General features: G+C 38.0%; 1 protein-coding gene across 1 annotated transcript in view; it reads left to right on the top strand.

Moving 5' to 3' along the window:
• Window positions 1–23,078, top strand: part of LOC122809460 (sterol 26-hydroxylase, mitochondrial-like) — an 858,859-nt gene that overhangs the window by 683,569 nt on the left and 152,212 nt on the right. The window contains exon 7 of the mRNA XM_044080983.1: window positions 12,890–13,056. Coding sequence (XP_043936918.1) covers window positions 12,890–13,056 — 167 coding nt within the window. The remainder of the gene's footprint in view (window positions 1–12,889; window positions 13,057–23,078) is intronic.

The raw sequence follows: 23,078 nt of genomic DNA, 5'->3' as shown, positions 1-23,078 counted from the left end.
TTTGATTCCAGTGTGGTATTTCTGTTACTTACAATTTGACCTTCACGCAGATATGTCAATGTTTAATTTGAAGGGAAGTAATTTAATAAATAAGGTAAATAAAAAAAAATGCATGCATTTTATTCCTATAATGATGATGCTTAAAACCTCATGGAAATGCAGAAAGAAAACTATATGTCCTGACATAAGATTGCAGTGATTATCAAAATTAATACTCTCTGCATTATCATTATTACAGCTGATAACTATCTACAACTTAAAAGTAGTACTACACAAGTACTCAGAGAAACACTAAAATGAAAATTAAAGATTAAAATGAGCATTCTGCCATGTAAAGTAACATTGCTGTTGTTTCAACCTCATCACTGCACCATGCAGTACACAGCATAGCCCAAAGATATCACTGCATGCATCAGTTGTATTTTGTGTGCTGTTCAGAAGAAAGAACATATTAACCAGAATGTCATGGTCCACAGTTCTAGACTAGACTCTGCCTCTTTACTTACACAGCTGTATACCATACAGCAGCCTGCTATATAGGGTCCCTTACCACCCCTGCCAGCTAGTCATCATTGCTCATATTTGAAGTAGAAATGGGAGCTGCAGAGACATCATGAGTCACTTCACTACCAGACTGGCAGATATTCATGTTATGCAAACTGCAACATTCAGTAAACATCTTGCATGCAGTAGCTGGGTCATACTGAAGGGCATCCCAGACTCATCCAGGCATCTAAATCGACTTTTCAAAGGGCAAACACCATCTTGCTGATAATGTGGGTCTGAGACAGGGCTATGTTTTAACTCTCTTCAGCAGCTCCACTTGGATTTCTCACTGGTATCATGAGCCATGGCTCCAGTGGATATCCAGCAGCACCTGAAAGAAAAAAGGGGGGGTGATAAAGAAAACGTGGGTTAGTATTCAACAATATATTTTACTATGAATAACTACTTAAATAAAATAAAAAAAGAAAAATATATGTTTTCCACTTACCACCAAGATGACCACTGAGCATCCCTCCATGTAGGAAGAGGCAGCACCGTGAGCAAGAATGCCAGATGTGGGAATCGTGTGCACTACCAGGATGGTGGGCAGAGATGTTACTGATGTACCCCATGCATCATATACTACTTGGCAATTGATAGAATGGTAAGCCTTCCTATTGTGGAACTGCTCCCCCTGTGGACCATATGGGGCCCTAGTTGCAATATGGGTGCACTCTATTGTATTGAGTACTACAGGGGAAATGTGCCACCTCATAAAATGCATGTATAGTCTGTGCTCAGTCCTGAGAGGACATCAGGAAATTGATGTACTGATCCACATGTGCCAAGAGTACATTGAGGAACTGCCAATGTATCCTTAAGGCAGAAGCCTGTGAGATACCCATTGTCTCCCCAGTCAGTTTGTGGAAGGTCTTTCTGGCAAATATAGTGAGTTTGACACATACTTTTCTATTCGCAGGCATAGGAAGGGCATGCATCTCCCCAGTGCTCCTGTGGGGACCATATATACTCACTAATATTCTACAATATCCCTGTCTACTCTGACCCTATCAACTATATTTTAATTCTTCGCCTTCTTGGCTGGCAAGTGCCACTGGACACAAGCAATTTTGGCACTGATAAGACAAGCAGCTCACACTGGAAAACAGCAAGGCTGGCAGCAAGTGACAGCATTATCAAAGATTACAAAGTAGATATAAAAGGTGTGATTACATTTTTAATCATTCTGCAGATGGCACAAAAACACATGAAATTCTGACTATGGGGTATACCGATTGTCCTCATTTCTCATTTGCATCTCAGTATAACTTTATATGCTCATGCCTATTTGTGGCCATCATACATTAGCATAAATGGCCTCAATGAATATTATTTTTGCTGTGGAAATGTGCAGACAGTACAGATAGAGTAATGACTATGGATACTATCTACTCGGTAACAGATGCAGGATAAAGTTTGGAAACCAGAAACCCATGCACTACAGGAAATAACATATTTGAGAAAGTCTGATATCTACAATAAGGAACCCATCTGTGCAACTCCAGAATTATAGTGGTTACCAATTACACATGCCAATTTACCCCAAATTTGGTTATTGCACCTTTTCAGTGCTTCTTTAACTTGGACTAGTAATACAACTCACTTGGCAGGTCAGTAACTTTGCACCCTTTCAGAAGTTATCTAGTATAACTGTTGCACTTTTGATTTCCCATATCATTTGAGAAGAAAAGTTACATTAAATTCTTGTGGCATAGCTAAAGGCTGTTCAATTGAAGTGAAGACTGAGAGAATCCAACATGTAATGCAGGATGAAACTCGTTAGCAGGATTATGAACCCTCTTATGCACAGATGAATTATTTATGGATCCTTCTTCTTCTAGGAATGAAGTATTCCTGGTCTTCTCCAGGATTCATAAAACTAATGATAGATTTGTGAGAATAATTTGCAGATTATTCTGACATATCTGTCAGTTTAGTGGTCTTCCTAGGAGAAGAATTCATAAATAATTCATCTCCGGCTTAGAAGGTACATGATTCAGATATATTCTAAACTACTTGATGTAATCATAGGCAATTACCTAAAGTTTGATTTCCACATACAGTATAACTTAAAGAAAAGCCATCAGAAAGTTGGCACACTATATAGAAACAAACACGCCCTCATCTCTTCTTCCAAAGTCATCCTTGCCAAAACTTTCCGTCTACCCTCCCTTCTCTACAGAGCACCAGTACTTACCAATTTACAGGGCTCCTACAGATCCAAAATGGAACAGTGCTACAATAAAGTGGCCAGATGTGCCACCAATTCAAAAGTAAGAACTCATCACTGTCTGGCACTAAAAAAAAACTAATGCTGAAATAAGTCCAAATATAGATCCAAAACCACGATTGTTGAGTAAAAAAACCTTTATGTAGACACCACAAAGCTTTCAGGTTAAACAACCCTTTTTCAATGCATAACATCAGGTATATTAAACACGCCTATTTATACATGATAACTATCATATGACCTACAGCCATAATCACATGATAGGTGAAAAGCAGTAAACATATACAAAATATTACATATAAAACTTTAAAATATGCTTTAAAATACGAAATACATAAAAATACATTATTGTTACTTTAATCTAGTATGCTGTATCTTTGTCAAAATAGGTTTTATTGATACACTAGCGTTTAGAGCTGGGTCTATGTCGGCCGCAAGTCTCACTATCCATTCATATTCTTTCAAATCTAGGAGGTTAGATAAATCACCTCCTCTATTTGTTATCTGATCAATTATTCTAAATTTAAAATTATGATTGGTTCCATGGATTTGTATGTGCTTATATAAAGCATTATTTTCATTACATAGTCTGATACTAGACTTATGTTCTATGATTCTCTCTTTGAGTTTCCTTGTGGTTTTGCCCACATAGAATGAAGGGCATGTCTCACAGGTTGCTATTTATACTACGTTATTAGTAACACAAGTACCATGGCCATAAAATTTAAATATTTTCTTCAATATGGGTTGTATAAAATTATCAGTATTTGAATGACATGATTTATCATTTACATATTTAAATATATCTCCACAACAACTACAATTGTGACAAGCATAAGTACCAGGCCTCATTATCACATTTTTAGTAGCCCTTATACTGTTAAAGTCCTTGTACCCCAATATATATTTTAATGTTCTCATATTTCGATAACTGAACTGGGGTCTGTCTCCTACTATCAACTTAATTTCTTCTTGTGCTAATAAAACCTTCCAATATTTGGTTACTATATCTCTAATGGCATATGTCATAGGATTAAATGACATAGTAAATCTTAAATTAGAGTCAGTATTTGATGATTTCCTAGGAATATCTCCCTCATTAGATGTCATATGGAAGGTGGGTTTAAAAAGTGTATCCCTACATGATATAACATGTTATTTAACATTCAGAAGTAAGTCCATGGAATAACCACTTTTTATAAAGTCTTCATGGATTTCTTCAATCTGTTTTAAGAATATTTCATTCATGGTATTAAGTCTACTAATCCTAGCCATTTGGGCTTTGACTATGCCTTTAAACACATGAGGCGCATGCATACTGGTTCCATGTAGATATCTGCCAGATGCTACTTTTTAAAACCAAAGTTTCAATATTATTATTATATTTTTTAACAGTGATATCCAAGAAATTTACAGATTCATTTGAAACTTCTATCTTAAACCTTAAAAAGTCAGTAGTGCCATTTAGGTATGATATATATTCCATGAGATCAGGTAAAGATCCTTTCCAAAGGAAAAAACAGTCATCTACAAACCTCTGATAAAATATAAGGTTATCATTTAAGTATTTTTCACCATCATTCACATAAACCTTTTCCCATTGATAGAGCACGAGGTTGGCATATGTATTTGCCACAGGTGTTCCCATTGCTACCCTTGTTTGCTGTAGATAGTAATTATTATCAAAAAGAAAAATATTATTCTTCAATACTAAGTCTAATAACATACAAATATTCTCAGTATGTCTAGCTGTGAGGTGTGAACAATGTGTTAAGAAACTTCTTACTGAGTCTATACCATAGTCATTAGGAATAACCGTGAATAGTGAATTAATATCCATAACGACCATATGTATACTATTAATATCCATATTTAGCTCCTTTAGGTTCAGATAACATTGTCTCAACTTAATCAAAAAATCAGACGTATCTTTAAGCACTGTTTTACATTTAAACAATAATGGTTGTAGTTGTTTTTGTAGATATAGGGAGACTGGTTCAGTTATCTAGCCCTTTCCGGACACAATCGGTCTCATTGGGGGATTATCCCTAGATTTATGTACTTTAGGGACTCCATAAAGTTGTGGTATTATAGGGCATGGAACAGTAAAGAAATGAAACAAGTCTAGTGTAATGTCATTTGAGAGCTGAAGATCATATATACACATATTTACATAGCTAATGCATTTCTTAACTTCCAATATAGATACTTGCTTAAATGCTGTTTCATCTCTAAGTAATAACATAACTGACTGTATATAAACACATTTATCCATAATAACTATAGAGCCTCCCTTATCTGCCTTCTTAATAATAATATTAGGATTATCCTTTAGCTCATTCATTGCCTTATGCTCCGATTGTGTGGTATTAAAAGTTATACTAGTTCTTCCGCAATCATAAATTTTTCGAATATCCGCTTCATATAGATTGTTAAATGCTATTAAAACAGGTGGGTAACAAGGTATAAACGTTTACATACATTATTATCATGATTGTCATTTTTAAAGATTAATTTTAATGCTATTAATCTAATAAAAAGTTTCAAATCTGTTAATATTTTTACCATATCTTCTTTATGGGTAGGTATGAAACCCATTCCTTTCCCTAGAATGGCAATATGTTCCGTAGTTAAAGAAAAGGTTGACAAGTTAATTATGCCTGCCATCATCGTCTGGCTAACTTGGACTGTTTTGGTGGGCTATCGTAGACTCCACTGCTGTGTTTACATCTCTAAACTTCGTTCTTCCCCTCGATGTTGACCTGGTTACATCCCTCTTATCTTTATCTTTTACACGTTCTGCTTGTTGTAACTGGAACGGTTTTATAAAAAAGTTCGCTATGGTCTTTTGAGAGGCATGCGGCGAAGAACTCGCCTTCCCTTCTTTACCCGATTTAGCGTGATTATCCACAGTAGCCTGTTCCGCGGCTTGTGTTCTTTCTTGCGTATCCGGCGTTATACTTGTCACAATTGTAGTTGTTGTGGAGATATATTTAAATATGTAAATGATAAATCATGTCATTCAAATACTGATAATTTTATACAACCCATATCGAAGAAAATATTTAAATTTTATGGCCATGGTACTTGTGTTACTAATAACGTAGTATATATAGCAACCTGTGAGACATGCCCTTCATTCTATGTGGGCAAAACCACAAGGAAACTCAAAGAGAGAATCATAGAACATAAGTCTAGTATCAGACTATGTAATGAAAATAATGCTTTATATAAGCACATACAACTCCATGGAACCAATCATAATTTTAAATTTAGAATAATTGATCAGATAACAAATAGAGGAGGTGATTTATCTAACCTCCTAGATTTGAAAGAATATGAATGGATAGTGAGACTTTAGACCCAGGTCTAAACGCTAGTGTATCAATAAAACCTATTTTGACAAAGATACAGCATACTAGATTAAAGTAACAATAATGTATTTTTATGTATTTCGTATTTTAAAGCATATTTTAAAGTTTTATATGTAATATTTTGTATATGTTTACTGCTTTTCACCTATCATGTGATTATGGCTGTAGGTCATATGATAGTTATCATGTATAAATAGGCGTGTTTAATATACCTGATGTTATGCATTGAAAAAGGGTTGTTTAACCTGAAAGCTTTGCGGTGTCTACATAAAGGTTTTTTTACTCAACAATCGTGGTTTTGGAACTAAAAAAAAACTAAACTGGATAGAATTCCCCAATACTTACTTTATACCCAACTTTTAACACTCCATAACATGGTCTACAAACCCCTAGCCTGCCCAGCTCTAAACATTATCATTAAGCCATACAACCCAAATAGATCACCTAGGCTGGATAAAGAGCTCATCACTATATCCAAACCCTCTAAGTCAGCTGGACTAAGGCTATACTCATACTCAGTTTCAGAAGCTTGGAATTCTCTTTCACTAACTGAGAACTTCTAAACTACTTGCCTTTAAATCCATTCTGAAACAACACGTGATTATCTCCTAGCTGTGTCACTCTGCTGATTTAGGCTAACCTTTTCTCCAGATCAGGCCACACTGAATCTCTCTCTCTTCTTCTGAGCTTCATCAGACTGTCTTTTACTTGTATATATTGAAATATAATGACTAATTACCATATACTAACTTCTTGGAACTATTACAATTATCATATTACTGTATAACTTTTATGTTATTTGTAACTTTGTATCTACTTCTTGTAACTCATGTAATTACCATGGTTCTGTATATATTTTTTATTTGTTCAAAGTTTGTATATCTCTGTAAATGGAACTTTACTCCCTGGCCTTCACTGAAAATGGGTTCTTTTTGACACAGACAGGCCATCCCGGTAAACAAATCTCAAATAAATAAATAAATAAATATAGAAACAAATACCAAAATATTTTTTAGTTGTATATATTTATTTCATTGTATTTTAGTTTTTGTTTGTTAACTGGGGTAGATCACTGATCTAGATGGACCATTTTCAGTTTCAGTCCAGGAAAAAATCTGCATACACTATAAATGATCTGAATACTTGATATTTACATAATGTACAAAATCAAAAATTCAAGAGTGATGAGGGAGGGGAGAAGGAAAGAAAAATAAAAAAGGGGAAAAGAAGGTAGAAGCTGAAAAATATTGTCTTGTATGCTACAAAAAATACTATTTCAAAGTCATGGGAATACTGAATTTTCTTAATGTGTTTTTCTTTTCATGTAAATGGGACATAAATATGTCTATTACGTACATGTATATGCATGTTAATAATTCCTTGTATTTTCTGCCGGCTTCTAGCTTACAGAGAAGGGGATCAGGAATCCATAACTTGCTACACTGTGAAGACAGCTTAGTTATTTTTCATTTATCTTTATCATTTTCTCCCCTCTGCCAGCCAACCATTCAACTTCCCCTATTCTACATGAGCCTATTTGTTCTGTGGAAGTGAGGATCATCTTCAGATCCACCAGGGGGTGAGTCTGTGTGTGGAGCTGTCATCTGGGCAGACACCAGGGATATCTGTGGCTCTTTATCAGCATCCCAACAATTGAGAACATTTTGTGATATGAGCCTAACCCCTGAGCCCGGTAGTGATACTTTCATCACTGCAAGGACTATCAGTACTCCCCCCCACATCCACAAATGCATGCTACCACACATGCAGGACTGAGACTACCATCACCAGTTTAGCCACAGTGCATGACCTCCCTAAACCAGACCCCTGCTTCAGTATTGTGAAGCATTTTGATACTATAATGTCAGGTGTAACCAGGTGGAAGCCACCTTTCAACAACCCAGGATAGGCACATCCCATCCACCTGATAGTTCCATAACTCACCAGAGCGATTAATGGTTCCTTTGGCAGTTGTCAGACTTTTAACCCTTGATACCATTGGTCTGGCTACATAGTTTAATGCCAGAGATGCACAACATAAAGTATTGAAATTTGAGTTAAGGGTCTCCATTTATAATGCATCATTAGGTTCCACTTAGAGGTATTAGGGGAATTACAAATGATTTATATAAGGTCAGAAAGTGCAGGTGTGGGATTATAATTTACTGTAGCCACATGCATAGCCCTCAACCAATCAAGGACAAATTTCTGTAGAATCAGGTACAAATCCAGAAATAATTAGGGACACTTTTAAAATATTAGTACTATTAACTTGAGACATTGACACAATAAGAAAATGCGAATTAATATACATCTTCTAAAGTAAAAAAGTGTATACATGTAGGAAGTGTTATATATTAAGGGTAGTTCACACTCTTCTCTGCAAAAGTCACCAGTTTCAGGAGGGATTGAGAGGGACAGAGATAAAATGTGAGTCAAAATCAGGGACATCTCTGAAAATCAGGGACATTCGAGAGGTATGGCCACATGACATGTTTAGAAAAACAAGATTACGAGATTTGATAATCCTTGTGCATGATAACTACTAATCTGGTCTTTCTTGAAGTCTTGTTTAAGTAATTATTCTTCTAAACTGCAGTTTTAGCTAGTGCTCTTAATGCAATAGCTAGCATATATATATATATATATATATATATATATATATATATATATATATATATATATATATATATATATACCAGCCTATTCGGTTATGCACAAATGTAGATCAGATCTGCAGCACTATTTTGCAATTAAATAGTAATATATTACATTGTTTATCTTTATTAAACAACTAAGGTAAAAGAGAAAAATACAGCAAACAGTTTTTTACTGCTGTGTAAAAAACATGTACGGCTCAGCAGGATCTAGTTACTAGCACTTCTGCAGGATTGCAGAGTGGTAATGCTCTTCTGCCTTGCAGTACCTGCCACTGCAGTACTTGAAATGGTACCACTCATGCTGGAAGAAATGTTAATTAAATGTATTGTTTTATTTATTTATATATATATATATATATATATATATATATATATATATATATATATATATATATAATACAGTTTCCCTTCAGAATCTCAAACTACTGAAATCCCGAATTTCAGTAGCCCGAGACCAGAAAGGTGAAAGTGCAGAATACCGAAACCCCAGAAGCACAAAAGTCAAAATCCCGAAGTTCAGAGATTATTAATTAGCAGTTCTAGTGTTGCAGTGTGTGAGGTGGTTGGAGAGGTAGGCAATTGTTTGTGTTTTACAGGTTTTGGGTAGGGGTCTTTAGTGTGTGTCTGTGTGTTTTGTTAGTGTGTGTGTGCAAGGGGAATGTAGCTTGTGTGGTAGTGTTTTTGTATGTTTGTCTGTGTAGCGCAACCTCGGAGTTAGTATATTTAAGTAAGGGGGGTGTGGAGACTGCAGAGGGGGCTTTCCCCCCTGCTTGTATGTAGGGTAGGTGTTTGTGTATGTGTAGGGACGTGTATGGTTGTGTTTGTGTCTGCAGCATGTTTACTGTAGAAGTCGCGATTTTAAATTTCGTGCTTCTGGGGTTTCGAGTTTATGGATTTTTGGCTTCATGGTCTAGAGATACTGAAATTCGGGATTTCAATATTTCGAGATTATGAAGTGAATTTATATATATATATAGATATATATATATATATATATATATATATATATATGAATATATATATATATATATATATATATATATATATATATGTGTGTGCCTAATTACAATATGGCTTGATATTAAAGTATATAAACCATTCTTCTATTACAAACATAAGACAAATCATATATTTTACCATACTTGAGCAGTATGCCTTTTATAGTAATACACCAGAAATGTGTTGTGACATCCATAGCAGAGATGGATGAAGCCCTGGCCATAATCCATATTACATAACATAATCCACATAACCTGCATTTGATTAGCAGCCAGGGCAATGGTGGAACTAGTGATGATACAAAGAGGAGTTAGAAGGCAGTGTCCTCTCTTGGTGGAGAAGAAGAATGTGCAAATGTCATAGAGGAATAGCAGTGGCAGCTGAAAGTATTGGGGTGGACAAATGAGGGGCATATCATCATGTAGGCAGGGGCTGGCTCCCTTTTGTAGCATAGTATACCTACTAATTTCCTATATCTTGATGCATCAGGGAAATTTAGGGCTTTCAGCAAAAAGAAAAAAAAATCCCCTAGTGCATCTCCACCTATCTCACCACACCATTTGGAAGTAATGATAAATTCTTACAGCAAACTGAAGTATAGCAGGAGATCAGAAGACTGGGTACAGCATCAAACAGTACAAGATCAACTAACATGGGAGAAAAATGTGTTGTGTCATGGCATTTAGGCACCAGGAGATGGTATAAGCTAGAATTCTGAACTTGTATGTCATCAACTCCCTGCTACATACTCTATGACTGTTAATAATTTCTGTGTGGTCTTGAAACGCCAGTGTAAAAGGAAGGTAGAGATACTTAGTCACTAAAAACGCAAACCATTAAAGGATGAGTTAATATGTAGTTTAGAGACAAAAAAAAAAACGTGGATTAATTCTCTCATCCCTGCACTCTTCACAATGCATTGACGCCCTCTCATCTCAAACGCTCATCCTTCTGTGCACAAAATATATGTCAATCTACAGATCCCACTCCACCATAAAAAAAAAAAAAGAAAAAGACCTAAATGCGTTATCACCATAATCTCACTTTGATTCTGTCACACAATTTTAGATTCAATGAGAATTCAAGCTCCTTTAATAATGGTGTGGATGAGTTTTCAGAGACATCTATTGTAAATTTTAGACAGCCAGAAAATGTTTTATTACCTGAGCCTGAATATTATTGTATTATATTGAACTGTGTGATCAATACACTGGAACTGTATAAGGGAATCCTGGTAATAAGTAGATCTGTCTAGGCAGCCTTCTCTTCAAACTACTCTATATGCTTTTTCATGTGTCAGCTTATCACCTAAGGCTTTGTTTTCATGTTAGAAGGTAGCTATCTGTACTCCATGTACTAATAAAATTAAATGACTACACTCCATGTACTTTAGAATAATGTAACATAATTTAGAACTGTGATTTGTCTGACTCTTAAAACTTTATTTCAGTTCTGTTGATATATGTTTGTCTCTGCCAACCATGGACTGAGCTGTGGTGAAAAGGGTCTATGGATCAGATTACCTCTCCAATTAAGAAATATAAAATAAATTAAAAATAAATTAGTAAATTGAGTTTTGATGAATGCGTTGTTGATTGAATGGCATATTCCTGCCTCAGTTTATCACCTCCTGAAGCTGTGTTTGCCATGATAAAGGGCCTGTATTCCTAGTATTAGTGGATGTAGATTACTGTGTACTCCTTGTACTTTAGAACACAATGTTATTTAGAATATTATATTTTTTCTGATTCTAGCAGAGTATTTCATTTCTTTTGAAATACATCTGTCTTTACCAAACTTGGTGTAGGTCACAACAGAAAAGAGTTTTGTACCAGCTCGCCTACCCATTTAACAAATGTAAAATAAATTGAAAGTAAAATAAAGCATTCAAGTTTTGATGCATGCAATGTCGATTAATTGGTACACATTTGATAAAAGTTCTTATAGCTGTACTCACTGTCCCCTATATTTTATCATAACCTTGGGTTCTACTGTGGAAGCTCGAATATCAAAATTCTAAGAAACAAAAAACCAAAACAACAAAAAGTAATTCCAAAAGCACAGAATGGTGAAAAATTAAACTGGAAATATTTTTCCCAGAGAACAAGCCCCCCCACCATACCTCCAAAGTTTTGCATACCAGCTGCACTGTGGCACCAACTTGAAGAATTAAGAAATCACTGCCAACACTTAGTTGGAATTTCACACCAGTAGTGATTTACTATGGGAGACTGGGTTTGGTGTTATAATCTTCCTCATCTTGTGCTTTGCCAATTGATAGTTAATGAATTTCATCTTAGCCATGTGTAAACATATCTTAATTTTGTAACCAGATTTCAGGTATTCTCTTTTGTAGGACTTTTTAGTGTGGTTGGTCTAATGGCAATTTTTTTCTGCCTCAATGCAGGTCCATAACATATAAAATAAATCTGACAGGAGATATGTTAAACAGATCATCATCCCTGCTTTCTTATAGTGTTCTATTAAAAAAATACACTTGGGTTTTGGGATGGTTATTTAAAGTTGTCGATCCTTTTTTTCTACATGTTGTGAGACATATATATATATATATATATATATATATATATATATATATATATATATATATATATATATATACAGTGTATATATATATATATATATATATATATATATATATATATATAGAGAGAGAGAGAGAGATATTAACACAGAAATTCATCACTTTTTGCTTCTGTTCTGGATTGTAAGTGTGGGGAGATATGGCTGTAATTGTAGATTCCACATTCTCTCATTTTGAGATTTTTGGTATTATCACATGCATGGTTGGTTATATCTACTGTCTGCTCCAATATTATTTTATTGATTTTATTTTATTTTACATTTGTTACCAGGGGTGTCTGAGCCGAAAGGCCCTTTTTCGGCAGAGGCCCGAGGAGAAAAGCTCCACACAGAAAAATTACAGATACATTTAAATATTTAGATATGATCAGTATACACACAAATTACAATAGACATGTTTTTACAGTGGTATGCAGCACATCAACAGGTACAGTGGAGAGAACTAACAGTAATGGTATTACTTCATTTTGTTTTCACAGACATCTAATACTTTATCCTGGTCCCTCTATCACCTAGCCAAGGAACAGGACATCCAAGATGCTCTCTACCAAGAGATTATTAGCATTACCCCAGGAACACAGATCCCCACAGCACAAGACGTGGACAGAATGCCACTTCTGAAAGCTGTGATAAAAGAAACATTAAGGTGACACATACGTTAATTAATCTTATACGCCTATTGCTTTTGTCTCTGTTTGATCTGTTTATTTCTTCATAGATATGCTTATCTGTGAGACCTTAAGAATGTGTCGTCTCTTTTTTTAAACATTTATACTTATTCAAAGATACATAAAAATGTTCTTCTTTATTTATTTTACAGGTATGTGAAGTGAACTACTAGGGACATTTTTCAGTTGATCTAGTAACAGTAATGGTATTAAGTCAGACTTGCAAGCCAGAAACAAACTAAATATGCACCTATCACATACTGTCAAAGTCATGAAAGAACACAAAAATAACTTCAACCAAAATCTGACATGTTATGACTGGCAGAACAAAACAATAATCTTTGAATTATGTAACTGTGTCACTGCATTTACGCTCTATTTCATTACAGAGTAGTGCTTTGAACAGTACAGTCCATAACTCATTTAGTGCATCTGGAAGACTATTTAAAAGTCTCTAGTAGTAAAGGACTGGAATAATGTGGAATTATTGATAAGACAGCCAAGGATACAATGGGTCAAAGCAGGCTTATGTTGTGTTTGATTGTCCAAATGTGTCACTTGGTCCTGCACTGATCAAAACTGACCAATTTCTAAAGTTACCAGTGCCACTGCATAGTGTGTCTCTGTGTAGATAATTGTTATCATTAAGGATGAGACAGTGATGTTGTCTCCCCTCTATACTAGTTCTGAATGTATACTTTTCATTTTATGCAATCCACAGCCTTTGCATCCTGTAAATAGAAGCTGTTGCTATAACACACAGTAAGGACTGAGAGTAGAACTCCAATACTTTGTGTCTTCTTTAACTGTTTTCTCAGTAAATGTGTAACTCTATCTGCTGGATAACAGAGATGAAGTATTACTGACAGTATTACATCAAGGATGTGAAAAGGACAGCAATGGGTCTAAACAAATTCCTAGGTATCAGTTTGTTTGCACAGTTTTAAGATGGTTACTTTCTGGCTAAGAAATATGTTCCAGTTACTTCTGAGCATGTTGATATATTTCTGCATGCCATATTAAAGGAATCAGGTCTTTTCTAACTTGACCTTGAGACCCAAGTGTTGTGCTCTTATGCGGATTTGTGTAATGCTATAGTAGAGTGCTTTTGTTTATCTGCTTTTGTTTATCTCAGAGACTGAGTTGCCTTGTGCCCAGGTGGAAGTATTACAAAGGAGTTAATGAAAAAGGTAAGTAGCAGAGGGCCACGGTCAGAGCCATGGGGTGCCTCAGACCTGTGAATAACAATGTTCAGTAATAACATGGAAACATCTATTGCTTTCATGTTTTCCAGCATAGAGATGTGATACTTAAGTCATAAACCAGTGACATATCTATTTGTATGGGTTCATATGTAGTTACTAGGCAAGCCAACCATGTACACCATTGAGGAGTTTATCCCAGTTTTCTCAAATGCTCCAAAGCACTGTCTGGGTTACACAACAGGCCAACAAAGGCTGAAAGAATCAAACTCTGGACTACACAAAGCAGCTCATTAATGGCTCATAACCTCAATCCTCTGCTCTAACTGCCACATGGTGAATTAGCTCACAGGCCTTAGATGGGTTCAGAAACTTCAGAGATCCACATTTAATCATTGTAAAACTAGACAAAGTGATAAAAGCCAATATCCAGATGTAATGCTTCTAATTATCTTTGGATTATATTGATAGCTATCAGTTTTTCTAGAGTAGACAGACATTTCCTCCAGGTTTTGGAAGTGGAATAACCAAACAATCTGAATGTATCTCTCATTTCTAGTACCCTTGGTGAACTCAACAAGGAAATGGATTTTGGACCAAAAGGGTATTTTTTAGATTTCTTCAGAAAATCAGTTTACTATGTCTCCAGGATCTAATACTTACCAGGTGGTATTGTTCAAGTCACAGTGCATGGTACTGAAACCCATGTAATAGATTTTATGTAAGGTATGAGTTAATACTCCTGTAGGTAGCAACTCTTGCTTTTGTGCTGAAAATCAGAAGACTGTGGGCTCTCATTCCAAACTAGTTTCTTATATTAATTTTCCAAAACTCTCACTACAGTACAGCATACAGTGGGTGCTACACTCCTGACTGTGCTGTCATTAAAGCAAGATCGCATTTGCCTCATTTGGTGGTACCTCACTTTTGTCTGCCCATATGTTTATATGTCATAAAATCTTTCCATTTGTTTGTACCACAATTTTCTACCACAACTAACACTATTCCATGTAATATCCCAGCTTTTCATCTTATTATAATGTCCATCGTAACTACTTCATATGTTTAATGGCTTCAAACAGTTCTTCTCACTGTGTACTATTTCTGTATGCAAGTATTACAACTAACCTCCAAACTTTCACCCCATCCAGTGGCGGATCCAGGAATCTGCAAAGGGGGGGGGGGGTGCAGATGTTCAACGCTTTCTGATCAATGATTTGAGTGTCAACTATTTGTGCAGGCGTCATCATGATACAGATTTCTTCAAAGGGGTATACCCATCTCTACAATAATGCAACCCTTATCTGTGACTCCAACAGAAACTTATTTTGGCAATGAACTGCTGTGATCTCCAGTATCCCCACTGGCAACACAGTGATGGTCTTGTCTCTAGCATGTCCCCCAGAACCTCACTCCTATAGAGAAGCCAGCAGGAGCCTTAAGCCACTAACTGGTTCCTGTGCTATTCCATATCCTTATATTCCATATCCTTATTTGGATAAAGGGAAGCTTCTTTGTTCACCAGTGGGAGTGGGGAGCACTGAGCAGCCTATTTGTCCCTAGAGCAGTGGATCCAGCCAGAAACTTGTAGTCTATTGGCCATTTTGGGTAAATTCCTAGCTCTTTTCAACCCCCTGCTATAAAGCCTGCTTTAGCGTGATTTAGCACGGAGTTGCCCATAGAGCACCATCGGGCAGCGCCGGTTAAACAAGGTTAAACTATTTCTGGCTCCGTAAAGTCTGCTCTTCAATTTTTCCCTTAGAACTTTTCTACTTGCAATCTAAACAGTCTATTCTCTATCTCAAAAGCTCAGCACTTGCTCCTAAAGCATTTTTATATAGGTAAAGCTCAGCACTTGCTCCTAAAACATTTTTATATAGGTAAAGTACTTGTATACTAAACAAAGTACTACATTAGCCTAGAATCCCCTTGAGTACCCATTTCCCTATAGGTCCCTTCTGACTCAGTTACACAGCAAACTTTTTCACTTTTTCTAGCATAGCGTCCTCTCCTGTTCAGCTGGTGAATCTGGGCATCTTGAGGCAATGTTACAATTGCCTCATGTACACAGACAACCCACTCCTTCTCCCACAAAATACAAATACATGTGAGAGATGCAACTATATAGCCAAACTGGAGGCTGAGCTCTCTCAACTCAGGACTGGCAAGACCAGACAGGAGGAGAAGGAAACCACGCACACCACAAACCCAGTTTCACAAACCCAGTTTCACATAGAACTATTACAACTGCAAAACAAACACATAAACACAAAGACATACTTGGAGGCACTGATCAAAAATCTACCAAAACTACAGAGGCCTCCAAAGCAGACACCCAAGCAACTGCCACCTCAAGACATAAGACATGCAACACATAGTTCTCAAAGTCAGTGTGCTAAACAGTCACAGCCCTTAAGGCCAAACACAATGCCAGACACACTTGTTATAGGTGACTCCATAGTCAGACACACTGACGTCCCACTCACCAGACTGAACAAGGAAAAGATCACAGTAAGCTGCCTGTCAGGCGCTAGAATCCGCCACATAACACAAGCACTCAGGTCACTCCACAGCAAGTACAAGTATGACTCAGTCATTGTCCATGCCGGTGTGAGCGACCTGAGACGTACCTCCCTGGACTACATGAAAAGAGACATAGAGGAGCTCTCAGATTATGTAGCCCAGGCCGGTATGACCCTGACCAGTATCCTACCCTCACCAAGAATGATGCCACAATACAGAGACAAAATGATCAGCTTTAATAATTGGCTTAATTACTGGTGTCATTCTAAGGATCCAATGTCTGTCTGCCTGGGATGACATGCTTGACAAGCCACGCTGCTTACACCTGTCACCCTGGGCTTCCAGATATTGGCAAAGGCTCTTGCCACCCCATAGTGCCTTTTTAGGCAAGGCTCAAATGATAAACCTACCGCCCTAGAAAACAAAAATGGAGAAAAACTAAGGGTAATACTGCTCAATGCCAGAAGTCTAAACCTCAAGATGCACACCCTCGAAGCCCTCCTCAGTATGGAGAACATCGATGTCTGTGCTGTGACTGAAACCTGGTTCAAGGCTCCTGAGAGCACCCCAGCACTATCAGGTTATACCTCATATCATGCGTTCTGGACCCAAAATCCGGACCGAACCACAAAAGGAGGGGAAGTATCCATATTCATAAAGGATACCCACACCTCCAGGTTAGTGGCAATGCACTAAGCATCGGAGACCATCCAGGTGCAATTAACCATAGGTAAAACTGCCCTACAGTTTGTAACATGCTACAGACCACCTTCTCAAACTCAGGAAACCCACACAGCCTTCCTGAAGACACTGGAGAGTATGAATGTCTCTCCAAACACCATCATATTGGGTGACTTCAACTACCCAAACATAGACTGGGAACATTACTCAAGCCCCAACACCCTAGCCCAAAGGTTCCCTGAGTTCATAAACGCAAATGCTATGGAACAACTAGTCACTATTCCCACAAGAGGAGAAAATATACTAGACCTGATCATCACAAACATGGGGACAAAATGCTCCACACCGAAGTATATCCCTCATTGGTGAGATCAGACCATAAATTAATCTCACTGGAGATCCACATCCCCACCCCCAGCAAAAAGACCACAGTGAAGAACTTCTCAAAAGCAAACTTCACACTTCTTAAGACTGGAGTGGTATCCTTCAAGGCCCCCGAGCCAGTGGAAACCACAACCCATGCTGCTGAAACCCTTACAAATGCCTTCTACGAGCACCTCCAGGAATGTATGGATCAAGCAATCCCTAATAAAATCAAGACCCTTTCCACCAAAGGCAGGCATCCGGTCTGGTGGACCCCAGCCATAAACAAACTCTACAACAAGAGGAGAAAGCTACTACATGACAGAGCAAAATCCCTAAAAGGGAAGGCATCTCTGATCAATACTAGCAAAAACTACGATCACTCATAAAATCATCCAAGGCCAACTTTGAGAGAAAAATCGCTAATGACACAAAAGACAATCATAAAGCCTTCTTTAGCTATGTTAGAAACCTGGGTGGAAACTCCCAGATATGCTCAGAATTAGTCCAAAATGATAGAAAAATCACTGAACCCACATACATTGCCAACATACTGGCAGACAGGTTCAGTGCAAATTCCCAAAAGGAGAGATATCTATCCCACCAGAGTCTAGCCTCCCAAACATCTCAGATGCCCAGGTGAGAGCTGCTCTCTCTAAAGCAAAAAACACAGCATCAATGGGACCGGACGGTGTCCCCGGCTGTGTGCTACACAAACTCAATGAGGAACTAAACCCACACATAAGGCTGCTGTTTAATCTTAGCCTTACTACAGGATCATTACCCCAAAGAATGGCGTCGGCAACTGTGGTCCCACTCCACAAAGGCGGTGCTTCTCACGGACCCTGGAAATTACCATAAGCGTCTTGTCTGCAAAGCTATGGAGAGGATCATAATGGAACTCATAAATAAAGACATTGGGGACCTACAGACACTGGATCCTACCCAATTTGGCTTTGTCAAGGGCAGATCCTGCCTCTTGAACTTGGTCAACTTTTTCAAACAGTCACTAAGGCCATTGATGAGGGTAAGGCAGTTCACACAGCCTACCTTGACCTAGCAAAGCGTTGACACAATACCCCACTCGGGCATCATAGAAAAGCTCACCAGCTTAGATGTAAACCCATATGTCACAAGATGGGTTGCAAACTGGCTCAAGGACAGAACACACAGGGTAAGAGTTGCTGGTGCCATGTCAGACTCTAAGCCGGTCACGGCGGTGTCCCACAGGGCTCAGTCCTGGGCCCCTCTTGTTCGGCATTTATTTTTCTGAAGTGCAGGCAAACATAGGGGATTGTGGCTGACAAAATTTGCAGATGACTGCAAACTGGGCACCATAATTGACACTCCATCAGACACAGACATCCTCCAGAGAGGTCTCATAGAAATGGATAACTGGTGCCAGAGCCATGGCCTTAAGCTAAATGCCAAAAATGTATAGTCATACCCTTTGGGAAAAACAAGGTAACCCCTAATTACCACATAGGTGGTAATCCATTAAACACGGAAGAAGTTATCAGGGACCTGGGGACCCAAGTTGACAGTAACCTCTCTTTTGACACTCACATTGCCAAAGTGGTTAGGAAGACCTTCTACATTGCCCACCTGATCATGAAGGGATTCACATCCAGATCAGGAGAGGTCATTGTACCCCTGTACTCTTCACTTATCAGACCAATGATTGAGTACAACGCCCCATTCGGAATGTACCTTACCCGACACCTGCAGCAGTTGGAAAGACCCCAAAAGTTCCTCACCAAAAGGATAAATGGGCTCAAGCATATGTCATACGATGCCAGACTGAAGAAACTCCAGCTCTATTCAGTCGCATACCGTCTGCTCAGAGGTGATCTGTGCCTGACATATAAGGCCATGTCCAACCCGGAATTAATGGACATGCTCCACCTCAAAAAATCCAAATCCACCAGAGCCACGAGAGCAAGAGACTTAAACCTCAACACGGATATAAATAGGACGTGCTGGAGGGACAGATTCATCACCCAGAGACTCCCTACACTATGGAATAGAATCCCAGTCCATGTGAGGCAGAGCCCCTCACTGACTCTGTTCAAGAGAAATCTTGACGAGTGGATGGGAGATCGTAGGTTTACCCTATCACTGCTGGACAGAGGCACAGCAAACTAATGGGTATAGTATTCTCATCCTAAGGGGTGGTGAAAGCCACACACACTCTGGCTAGGCTTATAAATGCCCTAGGGCAGATAGCCTAGTATGAACCTATGAACGGGAGTCAGCTGGGATGTACTTGGAACTTTATCCCACTGATCTAGTGGAACTGGCACAAAATGGAACCATTTAATGGCACAGATTATGATAGTGCAAAAATAAATAAATACATAAATAAATACATAAATAAAGTCAGGGGAAACTGTGGCTTTAAGTAACACACACCATCAGGCATAGGTAACCCTTCTATTTTTCCATATTTTGCTAAAATACTGTTACGTACATGTGGTCACAATAAAGAAATTACAAATAATTTTGCTTTATCATTAAATATTTAGCACACAAATACAGTAGTACAGTACAGCACCATTCAATAAAGATATGTGAACCACCTATGAAACATGTCAAAACTACCCAGCGGGTTGATGCCACCATGGTCAGATTCACTGCAATTTGCAACCAGAAAACAACAAAAGGTTCAACAGATGCAGACAGACATATACACACACACACTGTGGATTTAATTCAACATGAAAAAGCATTTTAGGTGATTGCAGAACTGTAATACAACATTAAATGGAATGTGTTCCCTTGTTCAGAGTTTCTATTTGCACGCTTCATAATATGCTTCACATCACAAATGTCAGTAGTACATCCCTCACACATACACAAAAGATAAAGGGTAACACAGACATTCTTCTGAACCTTAACACCTTTCGCCTGACCTTGCAACTGGGAGGGCTACATGAGTCTTGTCCTCTTCTCCTCAACAGACAGAAACACACTGTCCAATCCAGCTACCTCACCTTCTCCTCTCACATGAGATTGTCACTGCATGTGCAAGCACAGTAGCAAAAGACTCACCCACCTGCAGGAACTCTGCTAGTGCAGCAGCTGTACCGTATTAGTACCATGCCACATTCCTAGACCCAACTCCTTCAGTTTTACATCAGCACCCATTAGCATCAGTCTCACCCACCTGCAGGAACTCTACTAGTGCAGCAGCTGTACCGTGTTAGTACCATGCCACATTCCTAGACCCAACAACTTCAGTTTTACATCAGCACCCATTTTTTTAAAAATAAAAAGTATAAAACTTTTAACATCAGAGTCTGACTCAAAATCACCTTAAACTTTCTTAAATTAAGCCACATCAACAACTCACCCCAACGACTCTGTAGTTCATTACTATTAGAAGAATGTTGAGTGTCTATATGCGCTGTGTGCAGCAGCTTAACAGACTCACACAACACCTCCCTTTTGAGCTGGCACCTCGGCATTTCGTAAAAATCTACTGCCAATCATTAGCAGACTGGCTTTCCGCTGTGGCGACCCCTTACCGGGAAAAGCCAAAAAGCAAGCAAACTATTTTTACTGACCCTCTCCAACCCACCTGGTATCTATAAAATGGGCAGATGTTTAATAACGCAGCCCCCCAGCAGTTAACAAATGTACACATCATTTTCAGTGGTCCCCTCTAAAATTATTACAGATATTGCTCTTATGATACCAATCCTCTCTGTAAGCAAGACATGCGCCTGTGTTAGAGGAATTGCTTTAGATAGATGTAAGCATATTCTAGCCTGAAAAAGCTGGACAGCTGAGAGGTACGATTGCTGTTTTTGTCATAACTGTCATCTGAAATCCACAAAGACACTCGCTTTCTGAGGAAAACATAACCAACAGTTGTCACTACTTACTTACATAAAGTGATCGAGTGGCGCATGCTAAAGCTTCCCAAATGCCAACAAACACAAAATCATTTATGCTCATAAGTGATTGAGACCCCACTTAATAAAAAAAGAATTACCGGTCAACAATTTGCTGAACTTTTCTTCATTAAGCTGCATTTGTCATATTGAGGTATTCCTAAAAATTAAGCTACAGCACATGATGGATAATATGGCCAAAAGATTGTAAACGCAAGCAATGGCTAAATAGGAAGCTTCCTCACCGTTTCACACTGAAAGGCTCTGTCGCACAGTCATCACCATTTCTAACCAAAATTTATGTTAAATGAAGATGAATCATATTAAAGCAAATAAACAACATTCTGGTGTATAAACCAACGCGTTTAACAGTTCATGTAAGCTGTTTGCAAGCATGCTGCATTTTGTAGGTGGAAAGTCGGGAGTTACGACTGTCATCGTTTTACACTTAACTCAGCATGAGAAAATAACCAGCAATGCAATAAAGTTCAGCAGTCCCTTGTTATCTCAACAGACTCAATATTCACACCAAAGACGATTGCTACCCCAATGACCACTGCTGTTTGTAATATTTAAGACATCCATCCATCCTCAACCCCTTTCCCCATTTTGCACCCGGGGTCGGGCTGTCACTCGAGCCAAGGATTTACACCACTGGGTCTTACTGATAAATTATACAAACAGTGTTTATATGTAAGACAGGTGCAGAAGCCGATTCAGTGAAAAAGTACAGTAGAGCGCCAAACGAGAGATACGCACAATTGTACCACTTTGGCGGGATTTCTTCAAGACTTGCCTACGGAAATAAGGAAAATAAAAATTACCTTAGATTCACTGATGTTTTATTCTCACTTCTGAATTCCTGGAACAAGGTGTTCGGGATCAAATCAAATCTGCACTTTTGGCTTAGCCACTACTACCAAGTGCTTCTAGTAACTGGCAAATTCACTCTATTCAAACTATCACGAAATACAACTTCAGGAAACTACAGTCTGAGATGCAGTTGGAGAACTATTGAGGACTGTAGAAAAGATCACCTGATTGAAACCTCCAATTGTATCTCCCGATGCATCTGTGACGCAAGCAATAACAAAGTGCTGGGAAAAAGAGATACTGTTTTGGTAGCACATTATTTCTATAGAAGAACAGTGCATTTCCTTTTTAAGCCACAAATGAATAATGGATTTAAAAAGGGGCGCGCCCTGCGCCCCCTAGCCCGACCGCCACTGCCATCACTAATATCACATATGATACATCATAAACTCTAGTAATAATTTTATCTTATAATTACAGTGTTTTCTTTTTAAATAAAATAGCAATGCCAAATATGCCGCA

The sequence above is a fragment of the Protopterus annectens genome, chromosome 8.part0, assembly GCF_019279795.1.
Source record: "Protopterus annectens isolate FY-2018-M chromosome 8.part0, PAN1.0, whole genome shotgun sequence".
NCBI lineage: Eukaryota > Metazoa > Chordata > Ceratodontiformes > Protopteridae > Protopterus > Protopterus annectens.
Note: the sequence above shows the minus strand (reverse complement) of the source record. Positions and strands in the feature narration are given on the sequence as shown.